Source organism: Stegodyphus dumicola, chromosome 8 (assembly GCF_044657685.1).
Source record: "Stegodyphus dumicola isolate Sdum_Otavi_A_Nest chromosome 8, ASM4465768v1".
NCBI lineage: Eukaryota > Metazoa > Arthropoda > Arachnida > Araneae > Eresidae > Stegodyphus > Stegodyphus dumicola.
The window spans coordinates 20,963,447-20,981,953 of NC_140775.1; the positions used below are offsets into that span (position 1 = coordinate 20,963,447).

At 31.4% G+C, this 18,507-nt stretch overlaps 1 protein-coding gene across 2 annotated transcripts in view; it reads left to right on the forward strand.

The window, feature by feature from the left end:
• The first annotated feature begins 3,446 nt into the window (after positions 1–3,446).
• Positions 3,447–18,507, forward strand: part of LOC118197882 (transcription and mRNA export factor ENY2-1-like) — a 32,176-nt gene continuing 17,115 nt past the window's right edge. The window contains exons 1-2 of one of the 2 annotated variants that reach the window (XM_085821647.1): positions 3,447–3,715; positions 15,192–15,261. In XM_085821647.1, the coding sequence (XP_085677773.1) occupies positions 15,209–15,261 (53 nt within the window). In that variant the 5' untranslated portion in view covers positions 3,447–3,715; positions 15,192–15,208. The remainder of the gene's footprint in view (positions 3,716–15,191; positions 15,262–18,507) is intronic. The other variant, XM_085821646.1, reaches the window with a different exon arrangement.

Sequence of the window (18,507 nt, forward strand, 5' to 3'; positions counted from 1 at the left end):
CATACATTTAGGAGTTTCACATTCCAAATTCATAACTAAATTAATAATATTTTTAATATTTGATGTGTGGTACTGTGGCCTTTGCGGAATCCAAACTGATGCTTGTCTATTAGATTAAGGCGTTCTAGATGATTGGTGAGCTGAGCACTAAGTACTCGTTCGAAAACTTTTCCAAGCGCTGGCAGAAGACTGATGGGTCTGTAATTTTTTGCTAGCTTTGGATCTTTTCCTGGTTTCGGGATGGTAACAATGATCGAGTGTTTCCACTGCGATGGAAAGTAGCTGAGTCTAATACAAGCATTAAAAATATTTGTAATTAAGACAATGCATCTTCTAGGCAAAGATTGCAATGCTTCATTAGAAATCATGTCATATCCTTTAGCTTTGCGCTTCTTTAATTTTTTAATAATTTGCTGAACTTCGTTTGGAGATGCAGGTGTAAAACAATTAATGCTGGGACTGTTGAGGATGGTATTGACAGAATAATTAATATCTTTTTCGTGATCAGAATTATTATTTTCATGTTGTTTAAAAATATTTTCTAATTCTTTTGCATGAATTTCAGCAATGGAGTCTTCGGAGTGGTGAAATTTGCCCATGTGATAGAATGGGTGAATTTGATTGGGTGAAACATTTCTGAGTGATTTAGCTACTTTCCAAACAGAGTTTGGGTAAAGATCCATGTTTTCTAGAAAATTATCCCACGAATTTGATCGATGGGTGGTGATGTCTTCTTTTATTTTTCTGTTTAAATAATTAACATGATGTTTTTCAGTAGGATTGCGAAGTAATATGCCATCTTTTTCTATTTCTTTCTTGTATAAGGGATTTAATTTCTTCTGGGATGCCATAGGGATTTTTATTCTTTACTGTATAGGTAGCATTATTGATAGCGTTTTGAATTTTGGAGTTTAATCTGGCGATTTCCAGTTCAATATCACAGTTATAACGAAGTGTGGCTCTGCCATTTACAGAATTTAGCTGTTCAGTAACCATATACCAATTAACTTTTGTATGAGCTTTAGGGAGAGGGGTATAAAATCCACAGAAATTGAAGACTATAGGGAGATGGTCAGACGAAAGTTCTAGGAGAACATCAAGATTAGGAATATTAAGAAGGTTTTTCATCAAAACTATATCTAAAATATCTCTGAGTCCGTTGTGTGTTGGGTGATTGGGAGCAATGAGATTGATGTTACTATTGTGGATGAAGTTGTTTAAATTTTCTCCATTTCTATTTGTGACTCTACAGTTCCAAGAGGAATGTTTAGCATTTAAATCACCTGCTATTAAGGTGGGGTAGTTATTTTCAGTAAGTAGTTTAAGATTATTGAGATCAAGAGTGCTTGAGGGGGGATAGACGGAGATAAAAAGAAAAGGTTCTCTAAAACCACTATAGATAAGTACTGCAGCATTTTCTATAGTAACAAGCAGGGTTTTAATCATATTTGGCTGTTTTGATATGGTTTTTAATGAGAATTGCATTTCCTCCTCCTTTCTGTAGATGGAACAGTAGTCTTTTCTGTAGATGGAACAGTAGTCTTTTCTGTAGATGCGGTAGCCTTGTATTTTAAATTTGTCTCAAGAGCGGAGATGCATTTCATTTACTAGCATGACATCAATGTTATGTCTAGTAAGAAAATTTGAAATTTCCACTTGCTGGTATCTGATGCCGTTTGCATTATAGTAACAAATCTTTAAGAAGCTATTTGTAGCTGAGATAAAATTTATTCAACTATGAGTTTGATTAAAATTCATAGTTTAGATTTGAGAAATATTCGAAAGCCGCCATACCGACCTCTAGTTTGTTAAATATTGTTTTTGCTGTTTTAAATTTCTGGAAGAATTCTTTAACTTGAGTGAATTGGATTTTTATCCAGTTAAAAAAAGCCAAGTGGGTTTGAGTTTGTGTTGTCTGTTTTATTATTGTTTTCATTTTCCTTGGAAGTATTCCATGCATTTTTTGGTTTGTTCTCAGGGAGTGAAGGAAAATCTTTTTTGTTAAATTTAAATTGTTCTTTTTCCTTTTCTTCCTTTAAAGCTTTAAATTCTTTGATTTGCTTCTGAACATTATAAGGATGTTTACTGCAACCTTTGAAGGAAGAAATGGGATTTTGCCCACAAAGGGCACAGACAGGGGGTTTGTTGTCATTTTTTGTTTGTTTACAAGTGAATGTTTCATGAGGCTCTGCACATTTTAAACAGCAAGGTTTATAGTGACATTTGTCCCATGTACGCCTGTACCTTTGGCACTGCATGGGTCCAGGGCGAGCTTTAAAAGGCTCGATAAAGACATCCAGACCTCTGAGTTTCTTTAGATCATATATTCTTTTACCTTCTTTATTTCTAGTACATTCTGCTATAAAAACAGGAAGATGAACTTGCTTTCCTTCAATAGTGTGAATTACTTGTCGAATTTTTTGAACTGGGATACCTTCTTGGGCAATTTTGTTTTTGATTAGTTCCATATTAGCTGTTTTTAGAAGTTTTTTAATTATTGCCTTGATAGGCTTTTCACGGTTGAGTTTAAAAGTATGAAAAGGAATATGTAGTTTAGTTAGGTATTCAGTAACTGTGCGGTAATGGTCTGAGTCACAAACTCTTATGGTCAGTGTACCTCCACTTAGGTTTCCACGATATTTTTTGATATTTAATTGCTCTTCAAAATCTTCTTTCATCTTATCCCAATCAGCTTCAGTAATGAGAGTAATGTCGTTTTCCCTTACTTCACAAAATCGCAGGAATAAAGCAACGCCGTAGACAGAAAGAACAATTTCTCTAACGAACAGCAACAACTCCAAATCTCGTCTGCTACAACATAATAAGCAAGCGATAATGATGTGTCAAAACAAAATTAAAGTAGAAGTAACGCTTCATCTCGCCTTCTTCTGCTGGCATATTTTTATTTAAAAATGGCAATGGCTGACTTTCAACACACGAAATCCAAAATGTGGCCCTTTAAAGAATTTTTTTTTAAAATTCTATTTCTCTTTTTTCAACAATAAAATGTCCTTCGATTTCATGCGATTAGGAAGCTATAGAACTTATCCTTAAATAGGAAGCCAAAATTTGTACATTGGATTTTTCAAGTAAAATCCCGTGCATTACTAAATAATCCGCTTTCTGAAATTCTCTCTGCTTCAGTAATACAGCGAGAATTTACGCCTCCTTGAACAAAATCAAACATTTCCGAAGAGCTAAGCAACTCCATTTTTGGATGTACGAAGTCAGATCACAAATCAAAATACCGGTTTTTATCTGCCACGCTAATGTGTGTCTGAAATGATTGGGCTATAAAAATAATCAGAAAATTGAAAAATCGGGTTTTAGAAAATTTTAAAAAGGTGTATTGTCGCCTTCCAACATGGTAATATATTTAGCCAAGGCCAACTTCAGCTTAATGTATGCAGTTCAGAAATCTGCACAAAAGAGAAGCGACTTAAGCGCCATCTAACAATCTTTTTCGAATTACACATCTCGTTTTGCGAAAAAACACACATGGAAACGTTTGAAGCCTAAATTGTGTAATTAAAATATTTTATCGTTAATTTGCTGTCAAAATCTTTCGAGAAACCGCCACTGGAAAGCAGCTGTGTACAGACAAATAAAGTACTGTATACAGTAATAAAGGTTTTGCGTCTCTCAAAATTTTTGCTTGGCGCCTGAGTTGTTCTGATAGTTATTTGTACGACATTCGATATTTTTTATCGAGAAAGTAAGAATATTATATACTATTATTTATGAATTTGCATGATTATTTATCAACTTATATACTAAAGGCATAATCCTTTAAACGGATTTAAATTACTACAAATTAAAGTTTTTTTATGAATTAGTTTCTTAAAAGCTGAGATTGACCGCTAAATTCAATTTTACAGTTCACTGTGAACTTCAGTACTGAGTATCAATATCTGGAATTAGGGAATGAATAAGCAATAACTAGTTTATTGCTGCTTCGATCAAGTAGTAAAGCAATCTACAATTTTAGATTGAAGTATCAGGTCATAAACTATTGGTTCTAAATTTTGTCATGCGAATATTCGCAAGATTTTTACAACACAAATAGAGCCTTAAATCTTGGAACGTACTTTTGCATTATTCAGGTTTCTTTGTAATTAACAACATTTTTATTGAGTTTCATTATGTTTTCTTCCGGAGAGGATCCGTTGGCGGCGAAGCGTATGTACTCGTCAACGGCTAATCGGCCATTAGTTTAGCGGTGTACAGTTACGTTACAAGATATTTAAAAAGGTTAACCGTAATATAAATTAAAGAAACATATAAAACGCATCTAAATTTGAGTTAGCCGCAGAAAAAAATTATCAAAAGTTTAAACATGATATTTAAAGCATAGAAATTAAGTTATATTATTATATATATTAAACAAACATATTGCAAGATAATTAAACAGGTGATCCGTGATGTTTAAAGCATATAAATTAAAAAAAATATTAAACGCATCTAAATTTGTGTTAGCCGCAGAAAAAAATATCAAAAGGTTAAATATGATATTTAAAGCATAAAAATTATGAAGAAATATATTAAACACATAAATTAGAGTTAGCTGGCAAAAAATAATATCAAACAGTGAAACATAATATTTAAAGGATAAAAATTAGACTTACTAGGAATAGACATAATATTAATGAGTTAAACATTATAAAGCATATAAATTAAAGTATATATATAGCAATATACTTTAATTATATACGACCACCGAATTCGCCGGGTTACTAACTTTGAACTGTTTTCGCCAATTTTGGCGATGTTTACATATAACGGATCCTGTGTGGAAGTGCTTCCGTTTCATTGTTGGGGAAAGTGCAGAATCGCCCACTGCTTGGCGCGTTTTTAAGAGTTGCACATACTCGGTATCCATGTACACATCGACCTATTTTCACTTAAAAAAACATCCCAGAATTGCACAAAAATGACATGACCTATTTCCGGTTAAAAAGTCAAAGAAAATTGAAAAAGAATCCAATTCTTCCTACTCTTGTAAAAAAAGCGCCAAACAAACGGCAATCAGTGGGCGATTCTGCACTTTAGCCTCAATGTTTAGCTCTAAATTTAGTTGACTCATTTTTATTAATATTTCCTATCTCTCTTTGAGAAACCTAAAAATAGCATTTATTCTGAAGGAATGGGAAGAAACAACCCTTAATGTAAGCATTCTATTAAAATGACTTATTACTACAATAAGAAAATATGGTTGATCTTTAGATTATGGTAACTTGGCGATTTTTTGGCGACCAACTCTCCTACAGCAAACCTCTATATTTTTTTTCCCCCGCCACCACAAAAATGGCATTGCGCACACTCTTCACTATATCCGTGTACACTGCTTTTTTCTCATAAATTAGAAAAATTTCACGAAAATACATGACAATTTTCTGAATATTTAAACCCGGTAAAAAGAACATATATGAAATTACCTGATCGCGAAAAAGTATATACCCTTTCCAAATATGAACATTTCCACATATAAAATAAATAAAATATCCAAAAACTTTTACCTCTAAATCATCTATTATATTATAAATGTCACCAACGAATTCATACCGCAAGCATTACAAATACTTAGTGTCAAATATTTAAATTATTTCCACGCACGTTTACTTCAACTAAAACGTATACCAAATTCCTACAAACATAAAATTCACAAAATAACTATCATTTAATTAAAATATAATTAAATTCAAAAACACTACTTAAAATATAAATAAGCACATACATTAAATTAATAAAAATTAGCTTACAATCCTAATTACTTTAAACTAAATCATTGCTAATAACAATTTTCCCAATAATACCAAATTACTTTACTTCCACCTTACATTTAGAACAATGCATAAAAATAATATCCTCAAATAATTAAAAATACTAACTTACCTAATCTTCTTCAGAATCTTGCTTACATGGTGGATACACTTTTATTATGTATTCAATAAAATTATTGAACGATTTTTTCTGCGAAATTTTCCTCCACACTTCCTCTGCTGAATAAAAAGCAAAATTCTCTTTATCACAATGCCTCGGAATGGCACTTTTTATAGCACTCCACGTGCCCTCTATTGTATTGGTATGTGCACCTGTTTCCGGATCTTTAAAATAATATTTGTGGTTCACAGCAAGATGTTTAAAACCTTCATCTTCCAAACATTCATACGATTTTTCACTTTAGACAGCGCCATACAATCCCAAAATTATTCAACCCTACTTCAAACAACACACAATGAAGCTTAATACAAAGTAATATACAGCCACAGATATTTTTCCAAATTCCCTCCTTTTCCGATTAAAGAACCGTAATTCGTCCATTAATATCACATGACATATCCCATGATCTCTCATTTCCCTCACACAAAATAATGCATAATCGAAACTGAGTACTGCTCACATTATTACCAAAGTCTCAGGTAGTAACCTTTATCGCCTTCAAAATGTCGCCAAACTACCAGTTACCATATTCTAAAGATCAGCCGAAAATTTTAGCTGAAGCACTTTCGCAGAGAACCCGGTAAATGTAAACATCGCCAACTTTGGCGATAATAGTTCAAACCTGGTAACCCAGCAGATTTATCCTATTCGCTTGTTCGAAGTTTGCAACCATTCCTCTTGCGTTCATTTTGTTGAATTATCACTGTTGTTGTTCGCATTTGCAGATTTATATTATTCTTCTCTTATTTATTATTATTTTTTTGAATTTTTTAACAATGAATAGATAGAAATATTTTCGTAGATAGATGCCAGTTCTCTTCGGGATGAAAGAAATAAATTACGGCGGGAGGAGTGAATGCTAATTTGTAACATGGCTGTTCACGTTGTGTTCTTAATTATTAATAGCTCTAAGAACTATGAGCAGAATCATGAGGCTTCCAACCTCTAAAATAATTTGTTTCCGTAGGCCGCAAAAATGTGCATGTGCATTTTAAATAAATAAGTAATGCTTTTATTTGTATTATTAGTTATTGTCATCTAAAATTATGAGAATAAATCAATTTTGATGGCGTAAAATTTTAACAAGATAATGTTAATGCTTTTCTAACAATAACCTTTCAGAGGATGGCAGGTGTGACATAAATAGATGATTAAATTGAAATCAAAAATATTATTGATTATCTAAGATGACAGAATAGTTTGATGCATCACCATGGTCATCAAAATTAGCAAACCATTGCTGGTGTAAGGAATATATTGTTTTCTGTGTTAACTGGAATTTAAGACAATTTTTTTTTCGTTTATCACGTTTAACCGGTTAATTTCAGTACATTAATACTAATTTATATTTTTAAATGAATATATCACGTTTAACCGGTTAGTTTTACATCTACATGCTTATTATCTGTGAATTTTTACTACCACATGCTTAATATATTGTTTTGTGTGCTAACTTGAATTTACATGCACTAAAAATCACGTTAACAAAATATGTTTACGGCAAAGAATCTGTTTACGGCTCGGCTCATTGTCGATGAACCGTGAGCTTGGCGAGTAAAAATGCAACGCCGCCAATGGGTTCTCTGCGGATGAAAACCCATTTGGGCAATTAATTAATCATACCGATTACTTTCAAAAGGTTATTTTCCGGTTACTTTTTCAAAAGTTAAATTATTTCGATTGTATTTTTATTACAGTATCTTTTTTCCCTTTGTAAATTTTCTTTTTTAATTAAAAACTGCATCCGTTATTGCCACTATTAAAGGTGTCATTAGATTATGCAATTTCATAACTCACAACGGCGATTATTCAGTTTGACGGACTCCTGTCCCCCCTTCTGATGTATTATTATTATTATTATTATTATTATTATTTTTTCTATTTTAAGCTTGTTATAAAATAAATATCATCAAAATATTCCTTACAATAAAATAATTTATTCAAAAAGTGTTAATCAATAGCTTATGTAATAATTTAGACAGTAGAAAGGTTTCTTAGGATGACTTAATGAACAATGTTTCTTGCAGCATTAATGGAGTCGGAATCAGTGTCAGAGTTTTGGGTAAAAAGAGTCGGAGCTGGTGTCGCTAAAAACACGTCAACTTTGAGTCCAATTTTTGGTGGACAGTGTGATTTTGAAATGAAATTAAGTGAATTGAAAAAGAAATTTAATAAACTTAATTATTATTTTTATTTATGGACTATAGAGATTAATAAATATTTAGTTATTTCCTATTTTATTGACATATTAAATAAATATAAGATAGGAGGATGGATGATGTTTAGATAATGTTGCTGAAGACACATCGAATCTCTGCCAAATCAAGCAAATACGTTTGCAGTCCACACCTTGCAGCTTTATGTTAGAGATGGATTGTAGGAACCTCATGGTACAAATCTCGTTGGTAAATTTAGGCAAGCAGCAAGAACTCCCTAAATTGGTGCCATTCTTAGGAGGCGAGCAGGAAAAGAGCAATTTTGTTCAAGCAACGCAATGGGAAAGTACATATATGATGATAAAAAGGTTGTTAGAATTAAGAACTTTTTTAGAAGATGTGTGTGACCTTAATGCTTCACTAACAGAACGACTGTGGAATGATGTTGCCGAATTGGAAACATTTCTTTCTACACCGTATATAGTCACAAAAAAGCTACAATCTGAAGAACTAACAAAAGACTTGTTTCTGTGAGAATGGTAGAATGTGATGTCTGTTCTTTCTAAAATAGGAGGTTTTATGGTTGATCTTTACATTACGGTAACTTGGCGAAAATTTGGCGACCAACTCCCCTACAGCAACCCTCTATTTTTTTTCCCCGCCGCCATTTTGTTTTCACGAAGTAAAGACATGTTTCTTTTCTTCTTATCTACTGAACACTTCTTCCAACAATCTACTAGCCGAATTACACTTATGCTAGAAATTTTATCAAACAAAACTGCTTAATCATGACAAATATTCACTGCAAAATTCGGAAAAAGTGCACAATACCGTACACCTTACGCGTTTTTCAAAATAACACATACACATAAACCATGTACACGCCGACTTATTTTTACTTAAAAAAACATCCCAGAATTGCACAAAAATGGCATTGCGCACACTCTTCACTATATCCATGTACACTGCTTTTTTCTCATAAATTCGAAAAATTTCACGAAAATACATGACAATTTTCTCAATCTTTAAACCCGGTAAAAAGAACATATATGAAATTACCTGATCGCGAAAAAGTATTTACCCTTTAGAAATATGAACATTTCCACATATAAAATAAATAAAATATCCAAAAACTTTTACCTCTAAATCATCTATTACATTATACACGTCACCAACGAATTCATACATGAAGCATTACAAATATTTAGTATCAAATATTTAAATTATTTCCATGCACGTTTATTTCAACTTAAACGTAAACCAAATTCCTACAAGCATAAAATTCACAAAATAACTATCATTTCATTAAAATATCACTGAACCATGTACACGTCGACTTATTTTTACTTAAAAAACCATCCCAGAATTGCACAAAAATGGCATTGCGCACACTCTTCACTATATCCATGTACACTGCTTTTATCTCATAAATTAAAAAAATTTCACGAAAATACATGACAATTTTCTCAATCTTTAAACCCGGTAAAAAGAACATATATGAAATTACATGATCGCGAAAAAGTATTTACCCTTTACAAATATGAACATTTCCACATATAAAATAAATAAAATATCCAAAAACTTTTACCTCTAAATCATCTATTACATTATACACGTCACCAACGAATTCATACATGAAGCATTACAAATATTTATTATCAAATATTTAAATTATTTCCATGCACATTTATTTCAACTTAAACATACACCAAATTCCTACAAGTATAAAATTCACAAAATAACTATCATTTCATTAAAATATAATTAAATTCAAAAACACCACTTAAAATATACATGAGCATATACATTCAATTAATAAAAATTACCTTACAATCCTAATTACTTTAAACTAAATCATTGCTAATAACAATTTTCCCAATAATACCAAATTCCTTTCCACCTTACATTTCCAACAATGCATAAAAATAATTAAAAATACTAACTTACCTAATCTCCTTCAGAATCTTCATTATGTGGCGGATACACTTTTCTTCATTCTCTTTCAGAATCTTTAAAATCATACTTATCTTTCAAAGCAAGATACCAGGTAAAATAAATAACATAATAAAACATGTTTATTTCTCTCTCACACAACCTTAAAAAACATTTCTTACTATCCTTTTCAATACCACTAAATACCCATTTCGAATTCACTTTACTTACGGCCATGGGATCCAAAAATTCAGAAACACTATTTCACACAACACAGAATAAAGCCAAATACAAAATTTCCAGATTTTTTCCCGATTTCCCCCCTTTTCCGATTAAAGAACCGTAATTCGTCCATTAATATCACATGACATATCCCATGATCTCTCATTTCCCCCACACAAAATAATGCGTAATCGGAACTCAGTACTGCTCACGTTATTACCAAAGTCCCAGGTAGTAACCTTTATCGCCTCCAAAATGTCGCCAAACTACCAGTTACCGTAATGTAAAGATCAACCGGTTTTATTACAGAAGGAATCATTTCCTCAATGAAAAGAAGAGAAACTAGTTTGCTAGACACCGAGATCTTGCTGTGTTCAATATATGTAGATCCAAAACGCCGAATTTCGTTGGGTGATGAACAAATTAAAAAGCCAAAGAAAGCCGTCTGTCACTTTCACTAAGAATAAAATTATTCTCAGACCATTTGGAGTATTCATATCAGCACAGTCATACTGCAGACATTTCAACTATCATCCTCTTCCAATGATGTATTAGATTTTGAGGAATATCTGGACAATATTGAAAAGGCTAAGGCAAAGGGAATGAAAATAAAGAACCAAGAGGCTTTAGATATAAAAATGATAAAATACAAGCAAGATTTCTACATAAGCCTTGAGTAAATACAGAAACATGATCGCTTTTGTAAAAACATCTCTTTTAGAACTTCATAAATCTATCCTGAAAAGTTAAAAGAAGTAGCCCTAACAATAACAGCTCTTCTTTCTACTCAAGTTAGTGTGGAAAGATTATTCTCAGCTCTGAAGTTTATCAAATCAGATGTGCAGTCCTCTATCAAAGATCTTACTGAAGCCATACCATTTCTCAGAAATTAGTAATGCCAGTTTTTTTTTTTTTTTTTTTTTTCATTTCATGCTAATTAAATAATCTTCTATGCCATCAATTTTCTTTTCTGTAGCATCTATTACTTTTTTAATATATATTTATAAAAATGAACTGTAATGCATGTGTATATATTTACATATATATGAGGGAGAGTTGATCATTTCCCTTACCCACTCCACAGCCCTGGTTTCGTGTCAGCATTTTTGGTTTTAAATGAAAATAGGTCACAAGAATTATCATGTGCAGTGAAATTATTACTTCTTTAGCATAATATATTAACAGTTCCATATATGAAGTGAACAGGGTAAGATGCTACAAATTAGCAAGTTCTGTTGAAAATTTAAGTATTCCAGATTTTAAAAATAGTAAAAGTATTCCAAATAAAGAAAAATTTTAAAACACTTTGCCGTAAAGCATTTAACTATATTTGATGCATTAAAATGGTGGAAATTGCACAAAAGTGTATTCAAAATAGAAAAAAGATTGGTACTTTTCCGTTTTGCTGGCGCAGGCGGTAAAATAATGGTACAATCGAAGCCAAACGGAATATCCTCGCTGGTAACCTTTTACGCCTCATTTTCAAAACATGTCGCAGCCATTTCTTATCAGATTGATTGTTTCTTTCAACACAGGCATACAATTACATATAATTTTACCAGATAGTTCAATTTTATGCCCTAAGGCAATTCGCGAAAATTAAGGGAATTTGGATGCAATCACACCGCTTACCCGAAGGCGAAAATGTAGAAAAGACAAAGTCAAGGTTTAAATTCATGAATTCTAATGAGAATGTACTAGCAAAGCAAAGCAGTTGAGTAAGCTATTCATATGAATTGAAATAATTCTTGGATTTAAACTCGTGTTCCAAATTAAGATTTAACTTGTAATTTACTGAGAGAATTAGATTTTTGTATCGTAGTTTACGTGAGATGAGATCATTTGAGTCACGTGATATGAACCAGCGAATCAGGATGTTAAACGTTGAAAGCATAGTAAATTCTTAAATTAATGTCTTTTTACAAATTTATTGTCTATATTTATCGGCTTTTTACAGAATTTTAAACGATATTAAAATGTATATGCCTTCAAAATAAAAAATTCGTAGAAATAACGTTTGTTAACATTTTTTATATGTATACTGTATGTTGTCGCCAATAAAGTTTGCTTGCCGAGATTTGCACCGGTGAAACAGAAAAGTACGAAAAAAATTTAAAAAACCTTTTGCCGTAAAGCATTTAACTATATCTGATGCATCAAAATGATGGAAATTGCACGAAACTGTTCAAAATGCACCGAAGTCTAGTCAATATTCGAAACTAACATGAAAGAATCAGAGAGACAAAAAAATCAAACAAAATCCAAAATTTCATGGTGTGAAACTTGCAGTAAATTTTGAAAAGCAGTTTGCAACAAAATTTAATCCTCATACTAATTATTAGGACACATGGATGCAGTGGGCAATCAGCAAGAAAGCAAGTAAAATAAATCTGATGTTCACAAAAATCCATTGTAATAAAAAAATTTATCATATTGGAGCAATGCTATATTTGCAGACAAATTAAAATTTAGTGTATGTGGGTCCAATGGACAAATTGCTATATGGCAAAAGACAAATAAAGAAGTGAATACAAAAAAATTTTTGCCTATTGTTAAGTTAAGCAGTTGAGGCATATTCGTTTGGAGATGTTTTGCTGCTTCCGAGATGGACAATTTAGCCTTGATTAAAATAGCATGGATCAGTATAAATATTCTTAATAAAAATCTGAAAGTATGCACAATAAAATTAGAAATACCCAATGTATTCATTTCGGATGATGATCCAAAACATGCAGCTTTGAACATTTGCTTGTGGTCATTGTAACTTTCCTGAAGATGCTAAAACTCCTACATATTTTTCATATTTAGATCTTATTGAATATGCATAATAGTGAGTTAGAAAAAAGGATACAACTCTGGTATACGCCCTAATTTCACCAAATATGGCGATATGTGTTCTGTGCTGGTTTTTGGCACGATTGCGTGTTGTATGGCAACCCTGTTGACGTTGAAAAATCTTTCGCTGGAGTTCGTTGGTTCCCGCCATGCTTTGTGTCTGAGAAGCTAGGGGGGGAAAGATTTAATGGTGAAATCTGTTGAAGTTCGGCATAAGGAAATATCGTCGTGGCCATCCTGTAGAGGGGCAATGGGTATTTGGAGGTGTGGAAAGAAGGTATGGGAGATTATTTTTAGTGGCTGTGCATAATAGAAGTAGGGATTTGTGATTATTTGTTATTTTATTTATTTGTGAACCATAGTATGAATTTTCTGGATAGTGTGTCTGACTGTCATATAAATACGATAGTGATTACATGGCAGCATGTTAAAGGCGGTATGAAATTGGTATTTCTGCTGTTCGAAAAAGCATTAATGGTAAGTGCATTTTATTTTATTCTTGTTCTTATTTTGTAGAATGTTATGTTCCTTTTTTTTTTTTTTTTTAGTATGAATTTCTGTCGTTATTGTTTTTTTGAATTGTTTGAAATTTATTTTAGTTATTTTGTTGATTAGTGCGTACCGTCTAAATTGTGCAATTCGTAGATATTTTTTAAAGTTGAAACAGAATGCTGTGTACATGGTATTCTTTGAAATTTATTGTTGTTATGTTAATTTATTAAAGCGAGGTGTGCGTAGTTCGGAAATTCGTTCGTTGCCTAGATGGTGCCATTCGTAGATGATTTTTTAAGTTAAAACATATCGCTGTGTACATGGACTCTTGTCAAATAATTTTGGTTAGAAACTTCACGGTTTTGCTATCTAAATTTTTTGTTTTTGTTTCGGATTTTTAGCTTAAATTGTGTGTTCAAAACGTGGTTTTTGCATTCGCGAAAACCGTGTTTTTGGAGACATTTTACGCCTAAAGTTCGAAATGTAAACAAAAAATTTAGATAGCAAGCGTGGAGTTTCTTGCCAAAAATATTTGCCGCCTTGAGGGTGCATATCAGAGTAGTTCCAAAAAAAGATTAAAGAAACATGATATTTCTTCAAAAGCTTTGCTAAAAGCAATACTTGTAGAGGAATAATGCTGTTGCGTATTCTGGTTGATAGACGGTGCTGATATGAGTGTCTCTGAATTAAGGGATGCAAGTTTCAGTTATTGTTGGTTCAAGAATGGGGTAAAAACTTTGTTTTAATTGAACCGATTCTCAGTTGAACTGTCTTTTGTTCTACGAACAAATTGGAGCATTCTTGCATGAAAAATTAGTTAAATCCATTTCAAAATATGTGAAAAATATAATTTTGTCTGAGGAACATCCAACAAAATGGTTGTCCCATCACATTCATGTTTTTGTTAAATATGAACTGCTTCTTCAAAATGTATGTTATACGAGTTCAAATTTCAGGACTATTTGAGTAAACAATTTTTTTAGCCAAAAAAGTTCTGAATAACTTATCTCAGAAAAAGTAAATTTTAAAAAAGATGATCAGTAGTGTACATGAAAGAAAAATAGCCATTTCGCTGATATTTACAAATAAAATTGAAAAACACAAGTGTTCAAAAACAAATGTGAGCTACTCTAAGTACTTTTTTCCTCTTATCACCATTGTTTTCATTTGATAAATGCCATTTATCATTATAAATCTTATTTAATTATCATTAAGTATTTTGTATGTTTAGATATATTACTTAAAGTAAAACAAAATAAAATAGAAAGAAAGAATAAGTACTTATGGGAAAGAAAAAGACAATACAGTGGACTGTCATTTTATGCTGTGATTGATGATGATTGTAGAGAATGATATAATAATTGATATATAGGATCCATAAGTGAGACTTTTTAAAGAAGGAATAAGAACAGTAACCAATGCTTTCTGCATTAGAACTTAATGCTAGGCAAAAACTATGGAATTCTTATACATTTCATAACAGCATAAATTGCAAAAATGAGTTTGTCATTTTTCTACTGCTTACCATTTTCATAATTTGTTTCCTTATAGATAATGTTTGGGAGAAAAAAATTGATTATTATATCATACTTATTTAATATTTATATGTTTCAGATATAATTTTCTGAAATATGAGGTCCGAAAATCTAAGAAACCAGATAGTGGAAGCTGGTGAAGTTGAAAGGTACTAGCATATCAATATTTTATAGCATATAGTGTTTTAAAAATATGATCAGATATTCATGTGTTTCATAAAACTGATTCAATTAAATGATTAAAACATTTAAGAATTTACATGTCTTTGTTGTTACTTGCATATTAGTTGGACCATCTTGGCATTGTTTTTCAAACTTTTATGCAAGAAAAGGAATTATTATTACATTCATATTTTACATTTTAAATAAATAAAATTTAAAAAGGTTTCTTTTGTCTTTGTGAAGTTTTCGTGACCTTAAGAATAGATGCAAAGCCTTTATTTAACAATTTGCTGAAAAATGCTGTTGTTTATCCAGAAGATTCACAGCATTTTTATCCATTACAACTAAATTCCATAAATACATGTTTTTAAATTGAATTTAAGACCAAAAAAACTGGTGATTTGTCTATAATAACCATTAAAACTTGATATGCAAAAATAAATAAATAAATAAATAAATCATCAAAAGCAGCAACCTTAATTAATGTTTTATTCTATCTTTTTTCATGAATCTGCTCCGTATAATAAAAAAAATGGGGGAAAAGTGTTAATATCAACATAGTGCATATACATTGGTCTGGGTTTTTGTCAGTATGGGCTTTTGTCTGTGTGGTCTTTTATCAATGTGCGCGTTCATTAGTGTGGATATTTGTCGCATTGGCAATTATCACAGTGAGATTAATTTTTGTCACTTGCGCTTTTATTCAGTGGACTTTTGTCGAATAATCATCCACACTTTTTTCGCCATTGTATTATATATTGGAACTCAGCTGTGTTTTCAAAAATGTTTCTTTACTTTTTTATATACTGTTAGTCAACTGTCCAATCAAAATATATTTGAGAGCAATTATAACTTTTAACTTTATTCCAGTATTCAGAAGTCTTTATTTTTTATAAATTTTGCTAAATTCGCTTCCGATAGTGAAGAAAGTGACATAGAGGTTATTGAAATCGCTTCCGATAGTGAAGAAAGTGGCACAGAGGTTACCGAAAAGAAAAAAATTTCAATTGACAAATTAGTCGGTGTTCTCGACACAGCAATTATAGGACTTGAACAGCGGAACTTTGTAACTGAAAACGAAATTATGTCTGTTTATAGAATTAAAGAGAAAGTATTATCACATAAAACAAAGCAACTTGAACAACTTACATTGAAAGAAATGTTTAATAAAGTAAACAATTTTTTTTTTTTTTTTGTAAATTTTGATACCCTTTAGATCATAATTGTTCTTTATTTCATAAATTATGGTTTCATATTTCTAATTTTATAATTTCTGCATGCCATCTTGCCAGATTTAAGCTGATGATCTATAATCCGGAATCGCCGAAGTCCCGAAGAGTCCGGATTAACGATTTTGACTGTAGTTATTTCATAGATGATGCTTGTAAAACACTATTTTTAAATGTAAAAATAAATACAGATAATTAATAATACATAAAAGAAAATGATTCCAATTATGAAATAGCCTATGAAATTTTTAATTCCATTAAATTCCTTCCAATTTTACAAAACAGAAGCAGAAGTGACACATAAAAGAACTGTTTTTATGAATCATTCAGCCACATATATTTTGAATGCCATGCAGGATGGGGGAAAATTAGTCATCACATTTATTAATGAATCATATCATGCTTCTTCAAGGAAATGTGAAGCATTTGCTGTGTAATATTTCAGAATCCCCCAGCGCAGTTTAGTTGTTTGAGTATTAAGAAATGTTTGTAGAATTTTCAAGAACTTTGTCAGTTAGGCAAATGGTACTAAAAGAAATGATTGAAACAACAACCAATTATAGTATCACTATCAAAAAAGTAAATAAGCAACTCAGGCAATAGATTGCATATTACTTTATTACCAAAATTTACATAGATATGGAAATTAAATACAGTCAAATGTCGTTAATTCGGACACCCATAATCCGGAATGATCTATAATCCGGACCTCAAAGCTAAAAACTTTCTGCGCATGCGCCGCGTTGACACATGCGCGTAAGACCTTTACAACTGCGCATATGCGTGTGCGCAAGCGCAGAATACGTTTGGCATGCTAGTTTAATGTATAACAGACGGTATAAGCTAAAATTATCTAATTATCTATTTCAGTTAATGTTGATGATTGCGTTGTTCCTTAATATTTGAATTGGATCTGGATTATTATTTTTTGCAGACATTAAGAGCAATTTTATAAAAGTAAACTTGAACTTTCGATTATGTCAAATAAAATTTCCGATTCTGGAGCTCCCAAAGGATCTACAAAACAAAAGTATGTTTCGATGTCCATCAAACAAAAAGTGGAATTGCTGCAAAAAATGGATAAAGACATGAAGAAGGTGACAGAGAGGTTAGTGAAAACAAAAAAATTTCAATTGACAAGTAGTCGGTATTCTCGGCACAGCAATTACGGGACTTGAACAGCGGAACTTTGTAACTGAACAAGAAATTATGTCTGTTTATAGAATTAAAGAGAAAGTATTATCACATAAAACGAAGCAACTTAAACAACTTACATTGAAAGAAATGTTTAATAAAGTAAACAAATAAATATTAAGCTTTTTTTTTTTTTTTGTAAATTTTGATACCCTTTAGATCATAATTGTTCTTTATTTCAGAAATTACGGTTTCATGTTTTTAATTTTAGAATTTCTGCATGCCATCTTACTAGATTTAAACTGATGATCTATAATCCGGAAAAATCGATAATCCGGAATAGCCGAAGTCCCGACAAGTCCGGATTAACGACTTTTGACTGTAATATGAATTTTACTTAAATTTTGAAGTGAAATCAACGCATCCAAAGTCCCACTGTTTATTTAATTTTTAATTAATTTTAACTTTTTTGCTAGTTTAATTGAATAACAACTATACAGTACAAAATCTGAGATCCAGACCTGTCGGGACTTTGGCGATTCTGGGTTTGGGATATTTCCGGGTAATACCGTATTTGACGGCATATAAGAAGCACTTTTTTTTCCTAAATTTGGTCTCAAAAAAAGTTACCTGCATCTTATACAATAAGGACACAGGTTAACTTTCAATACTGAATGCTATTTTTAGGCCGGATAAAGGTCTAGACACACATAACTTTTTCTACATCTACATGTGTGTGACCTTCTAAATAAGGGTGCGTTTTATATGCCATCAAATATGGTAGTGTAAAGTTATATGTGAATGTAGAAATTATAAAATTAGAAATATGAAATAATGAAGCATTTATCACCTTGAAGGAATCGAAATTTA